At 40.5% G+C, this 20,458-nt stretch overlaps 1 protein-coding gene across 3 annotated transcripts in view; it reads right to left on the reverse strand.

Moving 5' to 3' along the window:
* MLF1 (myeloid leukemia factor 1) overlaps positions 1–14,942 on the reverse strand; it is a 34,248-nt gene extending 19,306 nt beyond the window's left edge. The window contains exons 1-2 of one of the 3 annotated variants that reach the window (XM_037046659.1): positions 14,778–14,938; positions 14,295–14,413 (exon numbers count right to left, since the gene is read on the reverse strand). Coding sequence is in view for 2 of the 3 variants with exons in the window: in XM_037046657.1 (XP_036902552.1) it covers positions 14,778–14,824 (47 nt within the window). In the remaining variant the exon portion in view is untranslated. Of the gene's footprint in view, positions 1–14,294; positions 14,414–14,777 lie in introns of all 3 variants that reach the window. The other 2 variants (XM_037046657.1, XM_037046658.1) reach the window with 2 other exon arrangements.
* Between the last annotated feature and the right edge of the window lie 5,516 nt (positions 14,943–20,458).

Consider the following 20,458-nt stretch of genomic DNA (forward strand, 5'->3'; position numbering starts at 1 on the left):
TGTGAAATCTATGTACAATGCCAGGTGGGGAAATAATTCTAGTTCTCATAACATTTCACATACCTTTATAAGTTGCATTTGATTACTGTTAGAATATGAAGAATAAGTACAGCTTAAAAAGTAAAAGAAAGAATTGTAAGAGGAAGGAAGAAGTAGACAATCTAAGGGGAGTAGGATAAAAGAGTAATTTATGTTTTTTTCTTTTTTAATTTTTATTTTTATTTAGTTCTTGTTCAAGTACAGTTTTTTGTCTTATATTCCCAGCCCTGCCCCCCCATAGTGCTCCCCACCTCCCTCCCATTTCCGCCCCCCACCTTAGTTATTGTCCATGTGTCCTTTATACTTGTTCATGTGAGTCCCTCCCCTTTTCCCCTGTGATGCTCTCCCCTCTCCCCTGTGGACCGTCAGCCTGTTCCGTATTTGAGTGTTATTGGTCATATTTTGCTTGCTTGTTTGTTTTGTTGTTTAGATTCCTGTTAACGGTGATGTCATATGGTATTTCTCTTTCACCACCTGGCTTATTTCGAGTAATTTATGTTGATTGTTCTATTGTACCTTCTTCGATTTCCCATCTGAAAAGTTAAAAGGTTTCCATTTTTATTTTATATCTTCTATTACGGGACATTTAACTGTAGTATTTTTACAAAATGTTTTGACATAATTCAACTTAATTTCAATTAGGAATACTATAAACTTGATTATTCAGTTTGCTAGACTAATGAATTCATATATGTGTGTAGCAGACAGCTTCTAAGATGACCCCTAATGATCTCCCCTTGCTGGTGTTCATGCCCTCACCTAGCCTCCTCCCCTTAAGTATGGGCTGGACTTACTGGCTTGCTTCTAACAGAAAACAAAGAAGTGATGGGGTGTCGCTTCCAAAGTTAGGTTTTTTAAAAGACTGTGGCCTCTGCGTGGGTGTTGTCTCAGCGGGATGGCTTACTCTCGCAGAAGCAGCTGTCTCTTGTGAGGCAGCCCTGTGGAGAGAGAGGCCCACACAGACGAGCGTAGAAGCAGAGTTCTGAGACCAGCCAGCAACCATGCGAAAGAACTTGGAAGTGGATTCTACATCAGTCAGGCTTTGAGATGACCACAGCCTGGACTCACGCTTGTTTGCAGCTTCCTAAGTAACCGTAAGTCAGAACCACCTGGGGGAGCTGCTTCTGAATTCCTGACTTACAGGAATTATAACATAGTAAGTATTTGTTTTAAGCTAGGTTAGGCAGCAATAGATCACTAATACATGTTACATCCCAAAGAGCAGTGCATAGCACATTTAAAACTCCCTCCATTCCAAGTGTTCTATTTTGTTGGTTTCATCTAAAGACTGGAAGAGAAATAAACACAAATCTATAAAAATAAGTAGTTTACCAGTAGATCTGCTTCTGCATCTTAAGAAAATGTTCTACAGATTTCCACAAAATTTTAGACTACGTTTGGGATCAAATGAATTAAAATACAAGATTCTAAGGCATAAAACAAACCTCGTTGGAGGGAGGGGCTCTCAGACAGACTCAGTCGCACTCCAGAGCAGCGGGAAGTGGGGCACAAGAAGCCCATGGAGCTGTTGACCAGGAGACACAGGTTCATGTACTAAAACACTTGGGCTGGAAAAGAACCAACCCTGGTGTAAGTGAGCACATCACACCCTCCTAATCAGGAGTCACCTTCCTAATCAAGGAAGAAGTTCAGACCTGCAGGCACTGCTCGCGATGGAGGTGCTTCTCTGTTGTAGCATGAAGCCAGCTGAGTGGGCACTCTATTTAAGAATGGTAAACGACTGTTCCCCAAATGATGGAGAGATGATCTGATACACAAGAAAATTCAATGAACATTTTTATGCATACTGTGTATTAAGCACAGAGGCTGGAGGAATTTAGAGTCTGACAGAGAAGTGACTTACATGTTTTAAAATTAAGGTTATAAAACTAGGACATTGTAGTTTACTATTGTTTCTGTGACAATTTACCACAAATTTAGTAACTTAAAACAACACAAATTATTTTCTTACAGCTCTGGAGGTCAGAAGCCCAGAATGGGTATTTCTGGGCGAGAGTCAAGGTGTTGGCAGGGCCGTGTTCCTTGTAGTAGGGCACAGACCGTGTCCTTGCCCTTCACAGCTTCTAGAAAATGCCTGTGTTCCTTGGCTTGCAGTCCCTTTACCCACTTTCAAAGCCAGCAGCATAGTGTCTTCAACTCTCCCACTGACTCATATTGAAAGGACTCTCCTGGTCAATGCTGCCCACGTAAATAATCCAGGTTACTCTCCTACATTAAGGTTAGCTGATTAACAACCTTAACTTCACCTGTAATTTTAAGTCCCCTTTGCCATGTAAAATAATGTATTAAATGGTTCTAAGGATTAGGACATGGACATCTTTAGAGGGTCCATTATTCTTCAGCCTATCACAGATATATTCCTAAAATCACATTATGTAAAACAGTTCCAACTGTTCTTGCCTGTCTACATAAGATAGTCTTAGAAGATTGAAATGCTATGCAATACAGCCTGTGATTAACCTGGCACCAGTGCGATGAATGGGATTTCTATGGTTGATGATTAAGGCCGTAATAAAGACCATAAATCTGAGTTAGGATAAGCCAAAGGGGATTTTGAAAGCATCAGCTCCTGAAGAAGCATCCACACCAATGGCAGCGTGCTCTCTGCACTAACGGCCTGATTTGTAACTGTCATTTCCTGCTATAATTCAAGGGGGCGTTTGAGGTATTTATGAAACCAGTAAATGATGGCAAAGTTAAAAATAAGAGTTTATGAACTCCATAACAATAAAAACAACTTTCTGTCCTTAATGTAGCAAAGAAGCATCTAGTATACGTCCCCGACTCCTTGCCCAAGCCCTTTCCTGATACTGTCCCCTCTCCTTTATCACTGAAAATACTCTGTCATTTATACTTCCTTGTAGCTCATTCACTTTATTTCTTTACAAGTCCTTTTTCCTTCCTTTCACCTCTGAACTAAAACTCCCCAAATCACCCTAACTCTCCAATCACTGAAACCCAAATTTTCTTTCCTAACCCTTGAAATCTCTGCAGTGTTTCCAACCGGAGGGACAATACACTATTCGGAGCCTTGTTTTATAAACTTCTCTAAAATCTCCTTTGATAGTTCAGTTTCCTTCTTGTCCTCAGCACCGCTTCCTGGTCCCACAGACACATTACTGCTGTTTCAAAATCTTGGTACCCTTAGCCTTGGGCGAGCGAGCAGGGCCTGGACCTGCCTGCAGAAGCCCATGGTCATTTCCCGCCTCCCTCAGGCTCTCCTTCTTGTACTCCAAGGTGCTCTGCAAATATTTTTCAATTGCAAATGACCCTAGAATGTTGAAAAGCACTGCCCGCTAAAAACATACTTTCTCTGGACTATTTCCTTTAATTTGAACATGCTTAAAAATCACTAGAGGTACTTAATAAAATGCAGATTCCTGAGGCACACGCCCGGGGATTTTTGGTTCAGCATATCTGGAGCATAAACCGGTAGTCAGGATTTTAAAAAGCATTTTAAGTAAACCTAATGCAGATGTTTCAAGGATAAACACTAATGAATGAACACTAATCTACTCTCCTCAACCATGTTATCCAGAGCCTCTACTTCAATTTCTGCTTGTTCTGATGCAAACAGTATCCATTTAACAAACATTTACTGGATAGCTATGTAAAGGACACTGTGCGGGGCAGTGGAAATAGAGCCTGACTCTTGGAGGGCCACCGACTTTCAACTTCCTCTTGGCCAGAAACTTGTCATACTTGCTAAAGTATTCAGAATATAAATACAAATAATGATAGACTGACTATGGAACATTTGCCTATTTCTATCCTAAGTCTTTAAACCTAACATTTCTAACACTGCCTTTTTCCCTAGACAGCTTTTCCTCTTTTTATCTCCATCTCCATTACAAGGACAGCTAGGTAGAAAAGGTGAAGGGGTTACAGAAAAAAAATTCAGTAGACACAAAAAGCTCATGGAGAGAAAGGGGGATGGGGGAGGTAGAAGAAGGTAAAGGCGGGGGATAAATGCTAATGGAGGGGGGGGGACTTGGGGTGGTAAACACACAGTACAATATATTAGTGATGTGTTACAGAACCATACACCTGAAACCTATGTAGCTTTAACTAATAAATTCAATAAATAAAACATTTTTTAAAAAGTTTGTAATATAATGAACAAAAGGAACAAAAATTAATTTATAAATGCTTATAAATGTGCAGGAAAAAAATCCCAGGAAGCCATGGACCAATCAGAGTGGCTGTGTTCTGGGAGAGTCACAAGGTAGTTGAGGGCCAAAGGTGGAAGTCCTTTTTATTTTTAATCTCATTTTGTTCAAGTATAGCACATGCAGAGAAGTGCACAGATAATGCGTACAGCTCAAAGAGCTTCCCCCATCTTAAACATTTTGAAATGTACAGTTTGCTGGCATTAAGTATATATTTGCATTAGTGTGATGAGGGAGTCTTTTAACCATGTAGTCTTCTGTACCTTTTGAGTTTTTTAAATTACATATTCCAAAAATGCACTTTTGAAAATGTAAAGCTACTTGGTACTTCATAAAGGTATTAACTGCCAGATTTTGGATGTTACTGAATTTTAAATAACTTTTTTAAGTATGTTTTATTGATTATGCCATTATAGTTGTCCCGTATTTTTCCCCTTTGCCCCTTCCGCCCAGTACCCCACTTCCTTCTGGCAATGCCCCGCCCTCAGTTCATGTCCATGGGTTGTGCATATAAGTTCATTGGCCTCTCTGTTTCCTATATTATTCTTAGCATCCCCTGTCTATTTTGTACCTACCAATTATGTTTCTTAATTCCTGTACCTTTTTCCCCGATTCTCCCCCTTTCCCCTCCATGCCGATAACCCTCCATGTGATCTCCATGTCTATGATTCTGTTTCTGTTCTAGTTGTTTGCTTAGTTTTTGTTTTTTTTTTAGGTTCAGTTGTTGGTAGTTGTAAATTTGTTGTCATTTTACTGTTCATAGTTTTGATCTTCTTTTTCTTAAGTAAGTCTCTTTAACATTTCATGTAATAAGGGCTTGGTGATGATGGACTCTTAGCTTTACTTTGGGAGGCACTTTATCTGCCCTTCCATTCTAAATGACAACTTTGCTGGATAGAGCAATCTTGGTTGTAGGTCCTTGCTTTTCACCACTTTGAATATTTCATGCCAGTCCCTTCTTGCCTGCAGTTTCTTTTGAGAAATCAGCAGAGAGTCTAATGGGAACTCCTTTGTAGGTGATGCTCTGCTTTTCTCTTGCTGCTTTTAAGATTTTCTCTTTATCTTTTACCTTTGACATTTTAATTATGATGTGTCTTGGAGTGGTCCTCTTTGGGTCCAACTTGCTTGGGACTCTCTGTGCTTCATGGGCTTACATGTCTATTTCCTTCACCGAGGGAAGTTTTCTTTCATTATTTTTTTCAAATAAGTTCTCAATTTCTTGCTCTTTCTCTTCTCCTTCTAGCATCCCTGTAATTTGGATGTTGGCATTTTTTGAGATGTCCCAAAGTCTTTTTTCTCATTTTTTGAATCCCTGTTTCTTCATTCTGTATTGATAGATTGTTTATTTCTTCCTTATGTTCCAAATCATTGATTTGAACCCTGCTTCCTTCCCTTCACTGTTGGTTCCCTGTGGATTTTTATTTCACGTATTGTAGCCTTCATTTCTTCTTTTATGCATTTGCAGAACTCAGCGAGTTCTCTGAGCATCATGATCACCGATGTTTTAAACTCTTGCATCTGACAGGTTGGCTATCTCCATTTCACTTAGTTCTTTTGCTGGAGTTTTGATCTGTTCTTTTATTTGGGCCATATTTCTGTCTCCTCAATTTGGCAGCCTCTGTTTGTTTCTGTGTAGTAGGTAGAGCTCCTCTGACTCCTTGTCTTGGAACACCTATTACATTGTATGAAATGGAACCTTAGGTATCAGCCAGGGTGTGGCTACCTGCTTTGCCACTTTGTGGTGCTGCCTGTGCAGGAGGGGCTGCAGAAGGAACAATGCTTCTTACTTGGACCTTGTCCTGTTTCCAGTCCCTTTACCCACTCCCCATATGCGGCTGGTGCCCCACTAGCTGTTGCCCTGGTGGTGGTTCCCAGAGCGGGTGGGTTTGCATACATTCCAGGACAGTAAGGGCCCTCTGAATGGACTCTCCTGAGAAACTGGCAATTTCTTCCCCTACCCCAACACCCACTGGTTTTTTACAGCCAGAAGTTATGAGGCTTTATATCCTGGTGCTGGAATCCTGGGCTGTACAGTCTGGCCTGGGGCTGGGATTGCTCGCACCCCAGGTGTCCCTCCAGGGTTTTATCTGCCACACATGAATTTAAGACTGCCTGTTCACTGGCCACTGCTGCTTGGCCACCACCACACTGGGTCCTCTCCCCAGCCCCCCATCTCTGCTCCCCCTACCTATCTGGATGAATACTACATCTGTAAATCCTTGGTTGTTAGACTTCCATCCAGTTTGATTGGAAGTGTATGGAAGTGATTGGAAGTGTCTGGCAGAGCTGGTTGTTTTATGTTTTGAAGTTGGTTGAGATCTTTCTTATGGCTGTGCAAGGAGGCAAAGCATGTCTGTACGCCTCCATCTTGGCCAGAAGTCTGTACCTCATTTTTTAAAGTCTTAATGGTGCATGTATTAACATGGAAAGTTAAAATGGAAAAAATTCCTGTAATTCCAAATCAAATGCATATCTTCAATCCAGCCTGTAAAATTTTTTTCTTTTATAAGAGTAATAAAGATTATTTTGTGGCAACTCTCAATAAAATGCTATTAAAATTATGCTTATTTATCTCATTCAGTGAAAACTGTAATGTATGTTAGCTTGTCAAATATTGGTGTTCACAATAAGATGCTACTAAGTTTTGTTTTGATAAATTTCATATTTCCCAGCTGTTATTAGTCAGGGACTAGTTAAAATATGCTAAGGTTGATACTGTATTCTAAAAACACTAAGTAGTTCTGAGGCCTTATTGCCTCAAGCAAACTTTAACATAATTACTGAAAATTGAATGGAGAAATTTGTTATGTAGAATGCTTCAAATGATTAAGTTGATTTTTATCATAAAAGTGTAAAGGTGAGTGTTTTAAGTTATGTAAAAGATTTTTTGGAAACTACTGAGGTCAACTAAATTAGATTGCTGCTTTGCAGTTCAGAAACATAGTATTTCAGCAGTGAAGTTTGACTAAAAATAAAGAATAAGGTGTTAACAGTTCAGCAATCATAATCAAGGCTTTTACTCAGAAAGCTGTGCCATTTCTTAGGTACATTTGAAGATACTACAAAGTATTAAAACAAAACAAAAAAAAAGATGAGCATTCTCTAAATAAATCTAATAAGGAGGCTGTATATGAGTGTCTTCAGACTGTCTTGTTCTACAGATCTCTTTACTCTTGTGCAATACCAACTGTTTTAAAGGAAGCTGTTAAGTAGAAAAAGAAATGTAGTTATGAAACACCAAAATAACTAGGAGGAGCTCTGTGTGCTTGACTGGTGTGACAATGTCCAACCACCTCTGCATTAGGACCACTGCTGGTGGTTGATAATCCATATTTAAAAAATTTTAACACGTCACTACTCTCACTCCTCCATTTGTGCTCCTGCCACAACCGGGAACAGAAAAATTTCAACAGGAGTGAGAAACCAAATCATTCTTAACCGAATTAGTAACTGGATCAGAACGAAGGAACTCTTCAGATGAATGTTGGGTATTAACTGGAGAAACACAGTTGTATTAAATTCAGTTAGGAAATAAAGACACAAGAGCATTTGGTTTATTTAGATGTTATATTTTATATCCTTTTCAATGAGAAACATACTCTAGCATACTAAGGTAGAAACAAGAACAGACATTATACACGCAATGCATAAAAATATAAGTAAGTTGATTTTCCATGAATTCTTGTGGGATTTTTGGTTTTGGATTTTTGTATTATTGATGGGAGTGTCAGGCACCAGAAATTTAACAGACTACCAATCCTGGATTTTCTACCTGTTAAAAATTTAAGAATCACTCTTGTAGCTGAATCACAGGTAACTTCATTATGGGGAGATCGTACACTTTACAAATTAAATGGATCAATTCACACAACGAGCAGCTTACGTTTTAGGGCACTTCTAGAAAACAGGAAGTTGTTTTATGTTTTTCTAAGTCAAGTCCTGAAGATCAAAAGTTACTTTAAAATTAAGGAATCAGAATTTGGTGTATCTCCCTACATTTTACATTTAAAAAGTTTCGAGTAGTTCTAAGACCCTAAGTGCGTTGTCTGAGAAAGCTTCTAATTCTTACCTCTAAAACTAGATTATTCCAAAGTATTTCATATCTCAGTGATAATGTCAGATGATACCATGCTATTGGATTTTTGTTCATTTTGTTTGACGTGGTTTTGTATTGTGGTTATGTAAGAAGATAACCATATTTTTCACATATAAATGTATTTGGAAATACATAGAGTCATATGGGTGAGATGACAGAAAGTCTGGAATGTGCCTTTAAAACACATTGGAGATGGCAGCAGTTACAGAATTAGTAGGTGGAGATCTTGAAATTCTGGATACTTAGTACACACTATTGATATAATTATACTTTTGTAGTGTATCTTTACATTTTTTATCATAAAAATATCTTTCAAGAATAAAAAAAGAAATAGAACTATGGAGAATTAAAGGAAATCATAACCACTTGATATTGTAACTTTTTATTTACTGACCTTAGAGCAAGAGAGGAAGGGAAGAAGGGAGAAAGAGAGAGAGAGAGAGATGGGGGGAGAGAGATGAGGTGGAGAGAGAGAAACACCTGTTTGTTGTTTCTTTTCTTGATGAGGTCATTGGTTGCTGCTTTCATGTGCCCTGACTGAAGAACAAAGCTGCAATACTGGTTTGTACTGGCAGGACACTCCAACCAGCTGAGCCTCGGGGTCAGGGCCCCACCTGATGTTTTAAAATGAACCATTCAAAAGAAAGCCCTTTTGCTTAGAGCTCTGTAATCACTGGATATTTAGAGCTTAGAACATGGATACAAGGATGGAGATTGAAATGCTGAAATGTTCATGCTTATCAATATGCAGTTACTCAAGAAAACCAGTTAACCTTCCCTTTAGGTGTGTGGATGAGATTTAACTGCAATGAAGAAAGATACTTCAGGGAATACTAGAGTTTGTACTATGGATAAATGAGTATTAAACAGCTATTATTTTCCTATAGAAACATTACATTTAGTGAGATTTATTTTTCCAATTGCATTACAATTGGGCCAGAAATTCCACAACTAAATGTGGCTAATTTAAAATGTTGCCCGGGTTTCTCTTTATTTGAACAGGAGTAGGTATATTTATATGTATGGCAAATGCTAAAAAAAATAAATCTTTATTTTCTGAGTGACATGAACAGAAGGCTGCCTGCTGGAAAAAGCATTAATATAAAAGTGAGCTTACAGCCTGGCTTTTGCACCTGTCAGAGCCATTCAGGAAGAAATCTGGCTGGATGGACCCTTAAGTAACTTCAACTCCTGTCTACCTAGAACAGCAACAGCTTGGAGAAAAGACTTTATGATTTCTCTTGTTCTAGCCTGAATTCTTTTTCATCAAAGCCAAAAATCTCTTGTGGCAGTAAACAGTTGTTTTAATATGTTTTTAATTTAACCTAATACAGAGTTTATCAGGTGAGAAGTTTATCATTTTATATGTTTCTATCTATTCATATTGTTCTGTTTTGTAAATTAGTATTTTGTTCTTTCAAGAAAAATTTACTTATACTATTATGATGAGCCACACTACCTTTTGCAAAACCATAACCATAACAAAAATATAATGACATTTGGTACTAAATATAGTTTTTCTACTCCAGATTATTAACCCATGACAAGCTAGGAAAAATTAATTATTGTTCCCTCTCCCCACAAAAAATTTTAACTCTTAAATTGATTCTGGGTCTCTTAGGAATTTCAACATAACTTTTTTTAAGGGCTGGTATAGGTTCACTTCAGAATAAGTCCTATTTTAAAATATATACACATATGTATGTGTCCACATGCACAGATAACATTTGGCGGGGACAGCTGACAATTGCAGTTGGCCTGTAAAGAACACAGATATTTAAGCTCCTAAGTAAAACCATCACATTACTTATTACATAAGGGTCTCAGTCTGACATGGCGGCCCCATTCATCAGGGCAAACTCCTCCTTCCATTCACTATGCGTATGTAGCAAAAGCTTAGCCAGCAGATGGATAAGGTTCTCTTGATCCTTAGGAAATGCTCCCTAGTTTCAATGAGGTATATGGGTCCATAAAGAAAATGCCTCTGGCGATTCAAGTTTTGAAGCTAGAAATAACACATATAAGATTCCTAAGAAAATCTTGAGGGCACGAGCCACAACTCCTATAAATATATGTTAGAATCCAGAGGGCTGAGCATATGGTGGAAACCTAAGTAATACGTGAAGAATGAACTACATTGCTGTAGGCAATTCTGTCTTCCCAATGAGTAGAAGCACAGCTTAAAATGGTGGTTCGGCACAAACCTTTGATGCTAAGAGAGCTGTAGGAATGACTACGGCCCCCTCCCACCCTGCAAGTGTCCCCTACCTTTGTGCGGATATTTATGTTTTTTGACAGAACTAAGCATTAGGACATGATGAGTACCATCCAATGGTACTCCCTGACCCAGCAACTATGTCACCAGTGTGCTGTGCTCCGTAATTACCCAAAACTGCCCCAAATCAAATCTACCTTATAAATTCTTTCAGTTCAAGGGTTATAGTACTTCATTCTATCATATATGATATTCTGAAATATGCAAAGTTCATTTATAAGAAATATCTATATAAAAATATTTTAGAGAACAAATTTTTAAGTGCTAAAACTCACAGTAGCTATTAGGAGTCTTAGCATAAAAGGGATCCTGAAAATCAAGTCTGAATTTTAGCTGAGTACTCTCAAGCTACCTTTATTAAGTGATTATGATTAGAATACTAACTGGCACCAAACTAAATAATCTTAATGGAGACCCTACCTCAAACTATGTATGTGTCTGAAAACAAATATGTAAGTAACTCAAACATTGTTCATAAAAACTTATCTAATAAAGTAATTCTGTCTTATTTCCTACTATGACAATATTCTCAATCAAGAAAATATCAGTCAATACCTTCCTTGTACATGGAATACAGTTACTTCCAACTCAGTCAGTGAATATGCCAAAGAAGTGTAAAATAAGTACCTCCAAAGTGCAAAGTGAGTAAAATTTTTAAAAAATTAAATAGAGAAAAGGGGTGAAGGGACTCTTGCCGGCGGCCATGAGAAGTTGCCACATGGTTTTGGATTAACTGGAGGTCACAGCAGCAACACAGCTGATGGTGCCGGGAACCTGAGTCACAGACCTCTGCTTCTTTTCCTGAGATATGGTTGGACTAGAGAGGGGGAGAAGGAAGGACTGTGGGCATCTGTGGCTATTCTGAAGGACTTTAGTATTTTAATGAAGATAGAAGTCATTACTCTAAGTCTGTATAACTTTTAAATAAATAATTCCTTTCCTTTAAAAAATTAAATAGAGATTAGAGAAACAAGTTTTAGCTCCTATGGAGACCAAGGAGATGGAAAAAGCAACCTCCTATAAATATATGTAGTTCTTTGACCAAGACATATAAGGATTTATGATTAAAAATAAGTCTGATAAATATGTCAACCTGCTTCCGAGCCTTTAATGTCTAATAGCTTGTATGTGGTAACATAGGTATTCTTTGTGAACTTGTCCGATTGGAATTCCATGTCTGTAGTTCAGAAGACTCCTGTTTCTGTACAAAGTAGAAACTTACAGGTTGTACTAAATATATGGAAACTTTTACAGTAAATAATCCACTCTTTTAGGGTTTAGGGTAGATATCAAAATCACTTCAACCTCAAACTAATTTTCCCGCCAATACATACGTACTTTTACTTCTAACGGGAGGGGGAAGTAGTATTCTTGAGTGAAAACTGTATGCCAGAAAGTAGCAGGGCTTTTTTTTTAGCCTTTGTATTTTTAACCAAATTATAAGTATTATTTATTTACAAGGTATATATAAAGGTGTGCCATGAGTCAATTTTCACTGAAATAACTTCAGCTCAGAAACATAAAAGGATGCCCCCCAAAGCCCCAAATATATAATAAAACAAACTTTAAAATATCCCTTTTGAAGTTTCTCTTTAATTTTCTGATGAAACATTTAATATATGCTGTTATGTGGAGGTAAATATTTAAAATGGATATATTTGAATTCAAAAGCACAGTTTGTTTTTTCATTCAGATATTTTAAGCATTTGACAATTTGACCACAGAATTTCACCAGTCTAATTATTCAATAATTCTAATGTTACATCTAAGAAGTATATATTTTTCATCTCACTTTGAATAACTAGTAAAGTAATACAGTATTACTTATATTGAGATCCTTGACTCTGAACTGATGGGTTATTTAGAAAATGGCTGTGTTCTAATTAGAAAGTGCCAACACCCACAGTGGCATCTGTTGAATGCAAATAATCACTTTCAGCAATAAATAGCAGATTAACTAGAAGACAGAAAGTAAACGACACCAGATTATTATCACTCAATATTTATTGAATACTTTCTACATGTCAAACGTTAAACTACCCACACTAAGGAGCCCAATAACCAGACACATAATGTCAGCAACAGGGATAATGTTTGTATAAGACATGGAGTGAATTCCTTATGCTGGACTTAAGTAATGTAAAGGGTTGAGGTTCAAAAGGTATGTCAAATGATATCACTTGAAATAACTATAAACTCACCTTCTTTTTCTCTCTAACCTCTCCAAAGCATGTTTATTCTTTTTATCATTAATTGTGGAGCAATAAAATTATAACCATGAATCAGTTTTATAAAGTTAATTGCAATAATTGTAACCTAAATTTTTATGAGATAGCTCCCTGCACTTGAAGAGGCCTACAGAGACTGATGACTGAAAGACCCACGGCCTAGTAACTGATGGTCCTGCCCAAGCTGAGCCAGGGGAAGAGTGTTCTCCCGGGCGTGCCTTCTATTCGTGGTCTGTTACTATTTCTGACCCTGACTCTTGGGTTCATTGCCTTTGCTCGAAAAGAGTCACCCAAGAGTTTAAATTACACTTTTGCCGGACATTTTAAAGAAGGTACTAATTATACATTCACAGTTCAGTTAGGGCCATTGTTCTTTTTGATACAATCAAGGACATAAAACAGAAAAGTTGTCTATCATAATCTTCTTAGTGCATAGTCCTGCTGACACAATTACGTAAGAACCATGCCTACGGCTCAACTAATCTATGGATATATTTAGTCCCTACTCTCAGATGCTTTTACAAGTGCAAATCAAAACACAAAATTTGAAATTTGTTAAAATGACACACTAATTGTAAATGTCCCAAAGGACTGTAATCAAAGTGAACTAAAACAGCATAATTACTTTGCCTGAGTCCATATACACCTTAATTATAATGAATAACTTTTAGAATAAAATATTAATAATTTTCTTATTAACAACTTCATCTATTCTACTTTTAATTATTCTTTCAATTATTACCCTGATGTTATTTGGTTTTAAAATAGTACTAACACATTTAAGTTAATATTTTTCTTTAAAAAAACTTATGTAGTAAGTTGTTAACATTTTAACCTTAAAAAAAATCCCTAAGTTGCCTAGAGAGAGAATTTAAGCCACCAAATTAAATTAGGACACCTAGTCAAAATTCAAACTGGCAAAATATTTGGGCAAAAGTATCACAAATCTTCCTGTCTTATGAGATGTCAGTAGATTATTACTTTTATATAATCACCAAAGGGGGGAATTAAAAGTAAACAAACCAGAAATCTGGATCATAACGAAACAAGTAATTAACTTCTGAGTATCATCTTCCTAAGGCATCACATTATTTCTTCCACTTGGAACCGTGCACAGGGCTGGCACTTGTTACCTGAGGTCTTAAATGCACCCTCTCCCTGCTTCGATGACCTATTTGTACTTCTGACAGAAAGCAGAGTCCCTTCCCAAACAAGGCTAGCTTTGTAACAGAGCGAGGACAGAAAACAAACATCACACATGGCAACTTCCCAGCCCTTGGAGGTGAGAGACAGCACAGTTCTCTAACTTTATTGTGCTCGCATACAGACTCATATTATGAAATATGCTGTTTCAAAAACTTTTCCCTTTACAAAGAATTGTAATCCTAAAGGACATTCCTCACCCCTCACTTGTAACTAAAACAGGTGTGTGTGGAAAGGATCTTGTGAGCATGCAAAATTCTCACCAGAAGTTTCACCGAGGTGGCAGTTACCGTCACCTGCAAAGTCCTTGCAGCTACGAAGGCGTCACTCCGAAGGCGGGAAGCAAAGCGGGGCGTGTGAGGTCTGGCCAAGTTGAGAGCAGCTTGGGGCGGAGGGACAGGGGAGGGCTGCTCGGGTCGGGGGCTGGGCAGGGGAGGGCTACTCGGACCTCTCTTCACACACTCCCAATCCCTCTCGTCCCCTCTGCCACGTCCCCAAGTCCTTTCCCATCTCGCCCCCCAAATACTTCTCATTTTACCCCAGGCCCCAAACCCTCCTGCTTCACTGAGCCCCCAAATCCTCCTCTCCCTTCTCTCACTCCCCTACCCCTCCTCTTTCCCAACCTGCCTCCTGGAACCCTCTGAAAAACCTCTCGTCCTCTAAAACTCGCTTTCCCCTTAAAATAGCTCCCCTCGAAAATCCCTAAATTCCCGCGGAATCGCCGGCCTCGGGCCCCTGACACTCACGAGAAGAAGGGATCATCCTCAAAACCGCTGCTCAGCATCCTGAACATCCCGGCTCCGGCTCAAGCGGCGGACGCGGACAGATTGGAAACGGTGTAACTCGCCGCAGCCGAGGTTGGAGCGCCTGTCCGCTCTCCCCGTACGGTCCTCGCTTCTGTCTGGGCGGCGAAGGCGGCGCCCGTCAGGAAAGGTGGAGCGTGACGCAGTTCTGCTTTCCCATTGGACGCTGGTTTCCTTGCGTCACAACGACGAGGCGGGGACAAGAGCCGCTGCCATGACAACTGCGATCAACAAGCAGGTGGGACTTGAGCCCGGTGCCAGCCGTGCGGCGAGCCCTCTTTCAGTCGCCTGGGGGCCGAGATGGCGTGTGCTCCCGCCGGCAGGAACTCGAAAATTAGGCCGCCCTCCGTGTGACCTTGGGCGAATCGCCCTCCGCCTGGACCCCCCTAGTCTGTTTTCAGAAAAGTGGAGATGGGTCAGCATTTGAGCTTGGAAGTATCCACACACCCATTCACTCGTCAAGTTTTCTAACCCGCTGGAGAGACTCTTATATCCGGAATATTGTCAGTGGTAGTTGGTCAAAGCTGTGCGAAAATAACGAGGAAAAAATGTGCAGAATTTTTTTGAGTATAGTTAGTAGAGTACTGAGAGCTTGAAGGAAACGGCTGAATAGCGTCTGTCAAGAGTTCGACAAACTTAAGCTTTTATAAGTCTAAAACGCAGAGTAGCATATCCCAAAGTGGGAAATGCTTAAGTTATATGCACACATGGTATTTAACAATAAGATGAGGAAACTGTTTTCTTGTTGGTCTCTTTCCAGTCTCTATTATTCAGGGTGTCCAACCTTTTGGCATCTCTGGGCCACCCTGGAAGAAGAATTGTTTTGGGCCACACATCAAATACACTGGGACACATAATCACAAAAAACCTCGAGTAAATTAACGACTTTGTATTGAGCTGCATTCACAGCCATCCTGGGCTGCATGGGATCCTGGGGGTCCCAGGTTGGACATCCCTACAAGTCTATTTCAAGGAGCAAGTCTCCCTGATGCTGGCGTGTCCTCAACAGTTCTTCACCATTCTTTAACCCAGCAGAGCAGGACTCAGGCTCAAGGCTGGCGGCAAGCAATCCTAGCCAACTCAAACTCCATTATTTTACACTTTTTGTTTTAATTATATGTGTGTCTTCTTTTTATGGCAAGTGAAACTGGTTTTAAACTCGAAGCACACATTAATAACTAGTCTTTAAAACTTAAAGTGAAAAGGGAGCTAACCTAAGGAAACAGTGCAAGTGGAATTTGAGCATGGGGGCAGAGATCGTGACAATGGTGCTCACTGAGTTTTGTGAAACACGGTCCTGTGGGCTTCCAGGAAACTAGAGGCAGGTGGAGGAGAAGGGGGAAGAGAGCACATTAAAGAAGCAGTGGTGATACTGTAAGAAGAGAGTAAATGCACCTTGCAGGTCCACCTCTAATTCATTGCACTCCCCACCCTCTGTAGGGTGCTGTTCTGTGGAGACAGAGGGTCACCCACAGCTCCCGGGGCTTCCTGGGATGGAGCCAGAGAGTGGCACTCAGCCCGCGTGAAGAAGCGTGCAGGGCCTGATTTGGAGGTGGCAGCAGTACTTAGGGGTTATTTTGGGACTTGGAAATTTAATCCTTTGGACTTTTTACCTCTCTGCCGTTTGCCAAGTTCTCCGGTAGCCTCCTCCTTCTGAGACTAGTGGCATGAGGTAAGGCAAACCTCACAGCCCAGGGGAAGATAGTATCGCTCTCCCAGGGAAGAGGGTATTTTCTTCTCCTCTGACCTCAGAAGGAAGCGTATACATATTACGAAATTTCTAAATTAGTTTCAAGAAAAAAACTGTTTTTAGAAGACCTGGATTATTTTCTCTTTAAAATACTACAACCTAAGAGGTTAAAGAAGCTACATCTGGGAAAAAATCAATGAGATGGGGTAAGTTATTGGTGATCATGACAACATTAAAATACAATGGAACCTTTGTCCTTGAACTTAATTCTTACTGGAAAACTGTTCGAGAAGTGATTTGTTTAAAAACCAAGTCTTCTTTGTTTTGCACCTGAGAGACGCATGAGTGATCATACAGGTATCAGCATGAAAGGGTTGTCAGGTAGAGAATCCAAACCTGAAGTTTTGTTAAACAACAGAGACACTTTTTTCCATGAACAACTTGGTTGAGAACCAAATTAAGAACCAAGACAGTCAAAAACTGAGGTTTGGCTGTACTTCTGGATTAAGGTCAAGTATAGCAACTTCTGAGAAAATTGCCCCTGTTTGTTGTTCCCACAAGGATTCATCTTAGAATCACATGGTTAAAACATGAACACTTTAGTGGCGCATGTTAATCAGGGAGCTACCTGGAGCTTTTAGAAGCAGTTTGGGCCGAATGACAAATGCTTTAAAAAAGTTAGTAGAGGAAATGGAATCGAAGCTGAAGAGACCTCATCCATTTCAGAGGTGATGGGTAGGAAGTGGGACATAACAGGGGGGTCAGTCGGGAGAGGGTGCACACCCAGGCAGGGGAGGATAGAGATGCTGAGCAGGACCAAAGGGAGGGTCCTGGCCTCGTCTGTACGTAGAATCACAGTAGCTAGTGTTTACTGAATATGTGCCAGGCACTGTCGTAGGCACCTCATGCACATTAAGTCATTGGATGTTCAAAAGAGTTTTAGGGAGTAGGCATAGTTTTATGCCCATTTACAGATGATGTGACTGAGACACAGAAGGGCTAAGTCAATTGCCACGATTCGCACAGCTGGCGATGGGACTGGGCTGGCTGCCTGGAGTTCTGCCTTGTGTGGGCTGCTTGCATGGATGGGGATGTGGGCCGTACTTAGAGATTCAGCATAAAAGCAGGTAATCATTTCGAGAACACAAAACTCTCTGGCCTCTTGGAGCTTACATTCCACCAGCTAGCTCCTTCACCAGTCAGTTCTGTGGTTACCCTTGGTACAGCCCATCAGAATTTCCCAAATGCTTCTGAGGACATTATCCTAAGGGCCCGAGGAGAAATAAACAGGCTCTTGAGTGCTGGACTTTTCAGACTTAATTCTAGTTCTACAGAGCTGTGGATGTTGGGCCATTATAAACACCTGCACTTCAGTTCATTTCAAGGAGTCTAGGGTTTCATTGTCCTGATCCTCTGCCTTGAACTGCAGGAGGTGGTCCGGAAGTGAGCCGTCACAACAAATTCACAAGGAGCACCACGACACAGTTCAATTTTTTGAGAGAAATAGAGAAACTTGACATCTGTTTGACATTGTGCACACTCCTACCCTGCCATGGTTCACATATTTTGATATTAGATTGTGCCCCATTCCTTTAGATGATGTCCTACGTTTGGGGAGCTAGGTGTTTAAAAGTTGACGTGGTGAAGAGGCAGCAGCTTGTGGAAATCGGTGGAACAGGAAATGCCGGTGGCAGAGTCCAGTCTGTTTACAGAGTTTGAGAGGTTGAGCTGTGCCCAACCTGCACACACCCGTGAGTGTGAGTATCTAAGAATGACATATGTTTTATTCACTTACCTGTATTATTTTTTACAAGGCTACTGAGTTTTTTTAGAACATAAATACTTAAGTCGTTTGGACCTTTCTACATAATAAACACAACTACTCAGTCTTTCTTTGGTCCTGGGGGCACCGTGGAAATACTACCAAGACACTAACAGTTTTGGGGCCTCTGTCCTCATCCCACAAAGTTTTTTTCAATTTTTTAAAAAAAATTTAGAGTTATATGAATTTATTTTCTAAAAGATTATTCATTTTCTCTTTAGTGTTTACCCTTTTTCACCTAGCTATTTTACCATTCCCCTAACAGGGCTGCATGGTACCCTTAAGACAAATGGGGAAAGGGGAAGAGCAGTTACATGACTGATTGATGACAGCATAGGTCCCAGGGTCTTCAAACCCCCTCTCAGGGCTGCCTCTAGTCCACATGGCATCTTTGTTCAACTAGGAACAGGTGCCTTTTCACAATCCTTCATTAATGGCGATATTCGTCTAATAAATACACAAACCAACAGTGTGCATGATATGCCTGGGGCCCTCTCTGGTCTCGCACACTCGTCCATGGCAGCCCCACTCTCAAGCCCAAACTCCTTCCACTAACAGAAGGGTGTGAGTGCCAAATTCCATCCAAACTCATGTGCAAACATGTACTTTTATTTTCCTGCTAGTGAATTTATGTCCTTGACTCCCATTCCATTGGGAGTGACACCCCTCTTCCCCAGCCAGACAATGTCAAGGTGTAGTTGGTTGTCAATCACACTGCATCCCTGAAGGAGTCTTTATTCTCCTCACTGGGTGGAGCCAAGGACCCTGAGCGTCTCACAGTGAGGGGCACCGGCTGGCACAGTGAAGAACTGTCTTGTCCTAAATGCCAACAGCACCCCCTCCCTTAAGAAGCACACTCTCTAGAGCATGTGTTCCTCCAGTGAAGTAAAACTCCCAAGCAAACCTGAGTTCAATTCTCCATTCAATTCTACTGTTAATTCTCCTCCGTGGTGCCTGCCACTGAGGTGAGGGCCAGGAGTTTTGTTCAGAGCAAACTGTGAACAGGCAGCAGCCTGTTTCAGCCATGCTGACCATTATAGCTCATTTTCTCTGTGGCTGTGTCTATCCATGGCTGGGAGTTGGTTCTGCACAAATTGTAACTGGGTCATATTTTATTTGGAAACATCAGTAAATGTCCCCTTCTGGGGTGTTGGTGATGAGATGGCCTTTGTGGAAAGATGTTCCAGGCAGCCTCTTGGGGGCAGAGGCTGAGGCTTCGGTCCCCCAGGGGCAGGGTTTTAACATTCAGTGGCAGAGAGGGGGTTGGGAGGAGAGAAGAGAGGAATGTTCTGCTCTAGTGGTGGAGGGCCAGAGAGGGTGGGGATGCTAGAAAAACCTGAGGAGGAAGCGAGGACCCACTGTAGGGACAGGGCCGAGCCAAAGATTATATTACGGTTAATAAATATGGTCCAAAAGTTTTGGCCTTTCCCACATTTATTAGATGTAAGTAAATCTTTGAGGCTTGGACACTTTGGAGCACATGTCATAATCTTATTTAAAATAGAGATGTAGATACATGCTCACTTGTGTTTAGTAGTAATTTCCATTTAAAAAGTGTTTACCGAGATTTTTACAAATGTTATTCCAGCTGATGCTCTCAGTAGCCCTCCATTTTGCAGGTGAGAACCCAGAGACTGAGGGAGGGGGAGGGACTTACTCACCAGGGTCGTCTAGGTGGTGATCATCGAAACAGGACCTGGCCGTGACCCAGCCCCGACCCTGGCAGGGTCGTTTCTGTCTCAGAATGCCGTGTTCAGCACTCCCAAGGAGAAAGGACCGGACAGTGTGCCGTCCTGCACACACGAGGCTGCCGGGACTGACCCAACGTGGATGCAGACCCTTTGGTTTAAACGCATAAGGGGGTTTCTGTGTTTTCCTGAAGAACAACCACCACGATGTTCTTTCATGACTGAAATCACGGCCATTACGTCAAAGACCGAGAATTTGAGTGACAATGTAAAATGCAAACATGCTATACTAGCTTTCTTTTAGCAACAAAACCCAAACCTTCCCCAGAACCCATAATGGGGCCAGGCGTAGCTGAAAATCCACAGCTAAGGCCTGACTAGTTTTTTAAATTTATTTTTAAACTGAGTAATAATTTAGATATGG

The sequence above is a fragment of the Sturnira hondurensis genome, unplaced genomic scaffold (assembly GCF_014824575.4).
Source record: "Sturnira hondurensis isolate 20B ecotype Veracruz unplaced genomic scaffold, ASM1482457v3 Scaffold0005279, whole genome shotgun sequence".
Lineage (NCBI taxonomy): Eukaryota > Metazoa > Chordata > Mammalia > Chiroptera > Phyllostomidae > Sturnira > Sturnira hondurensis.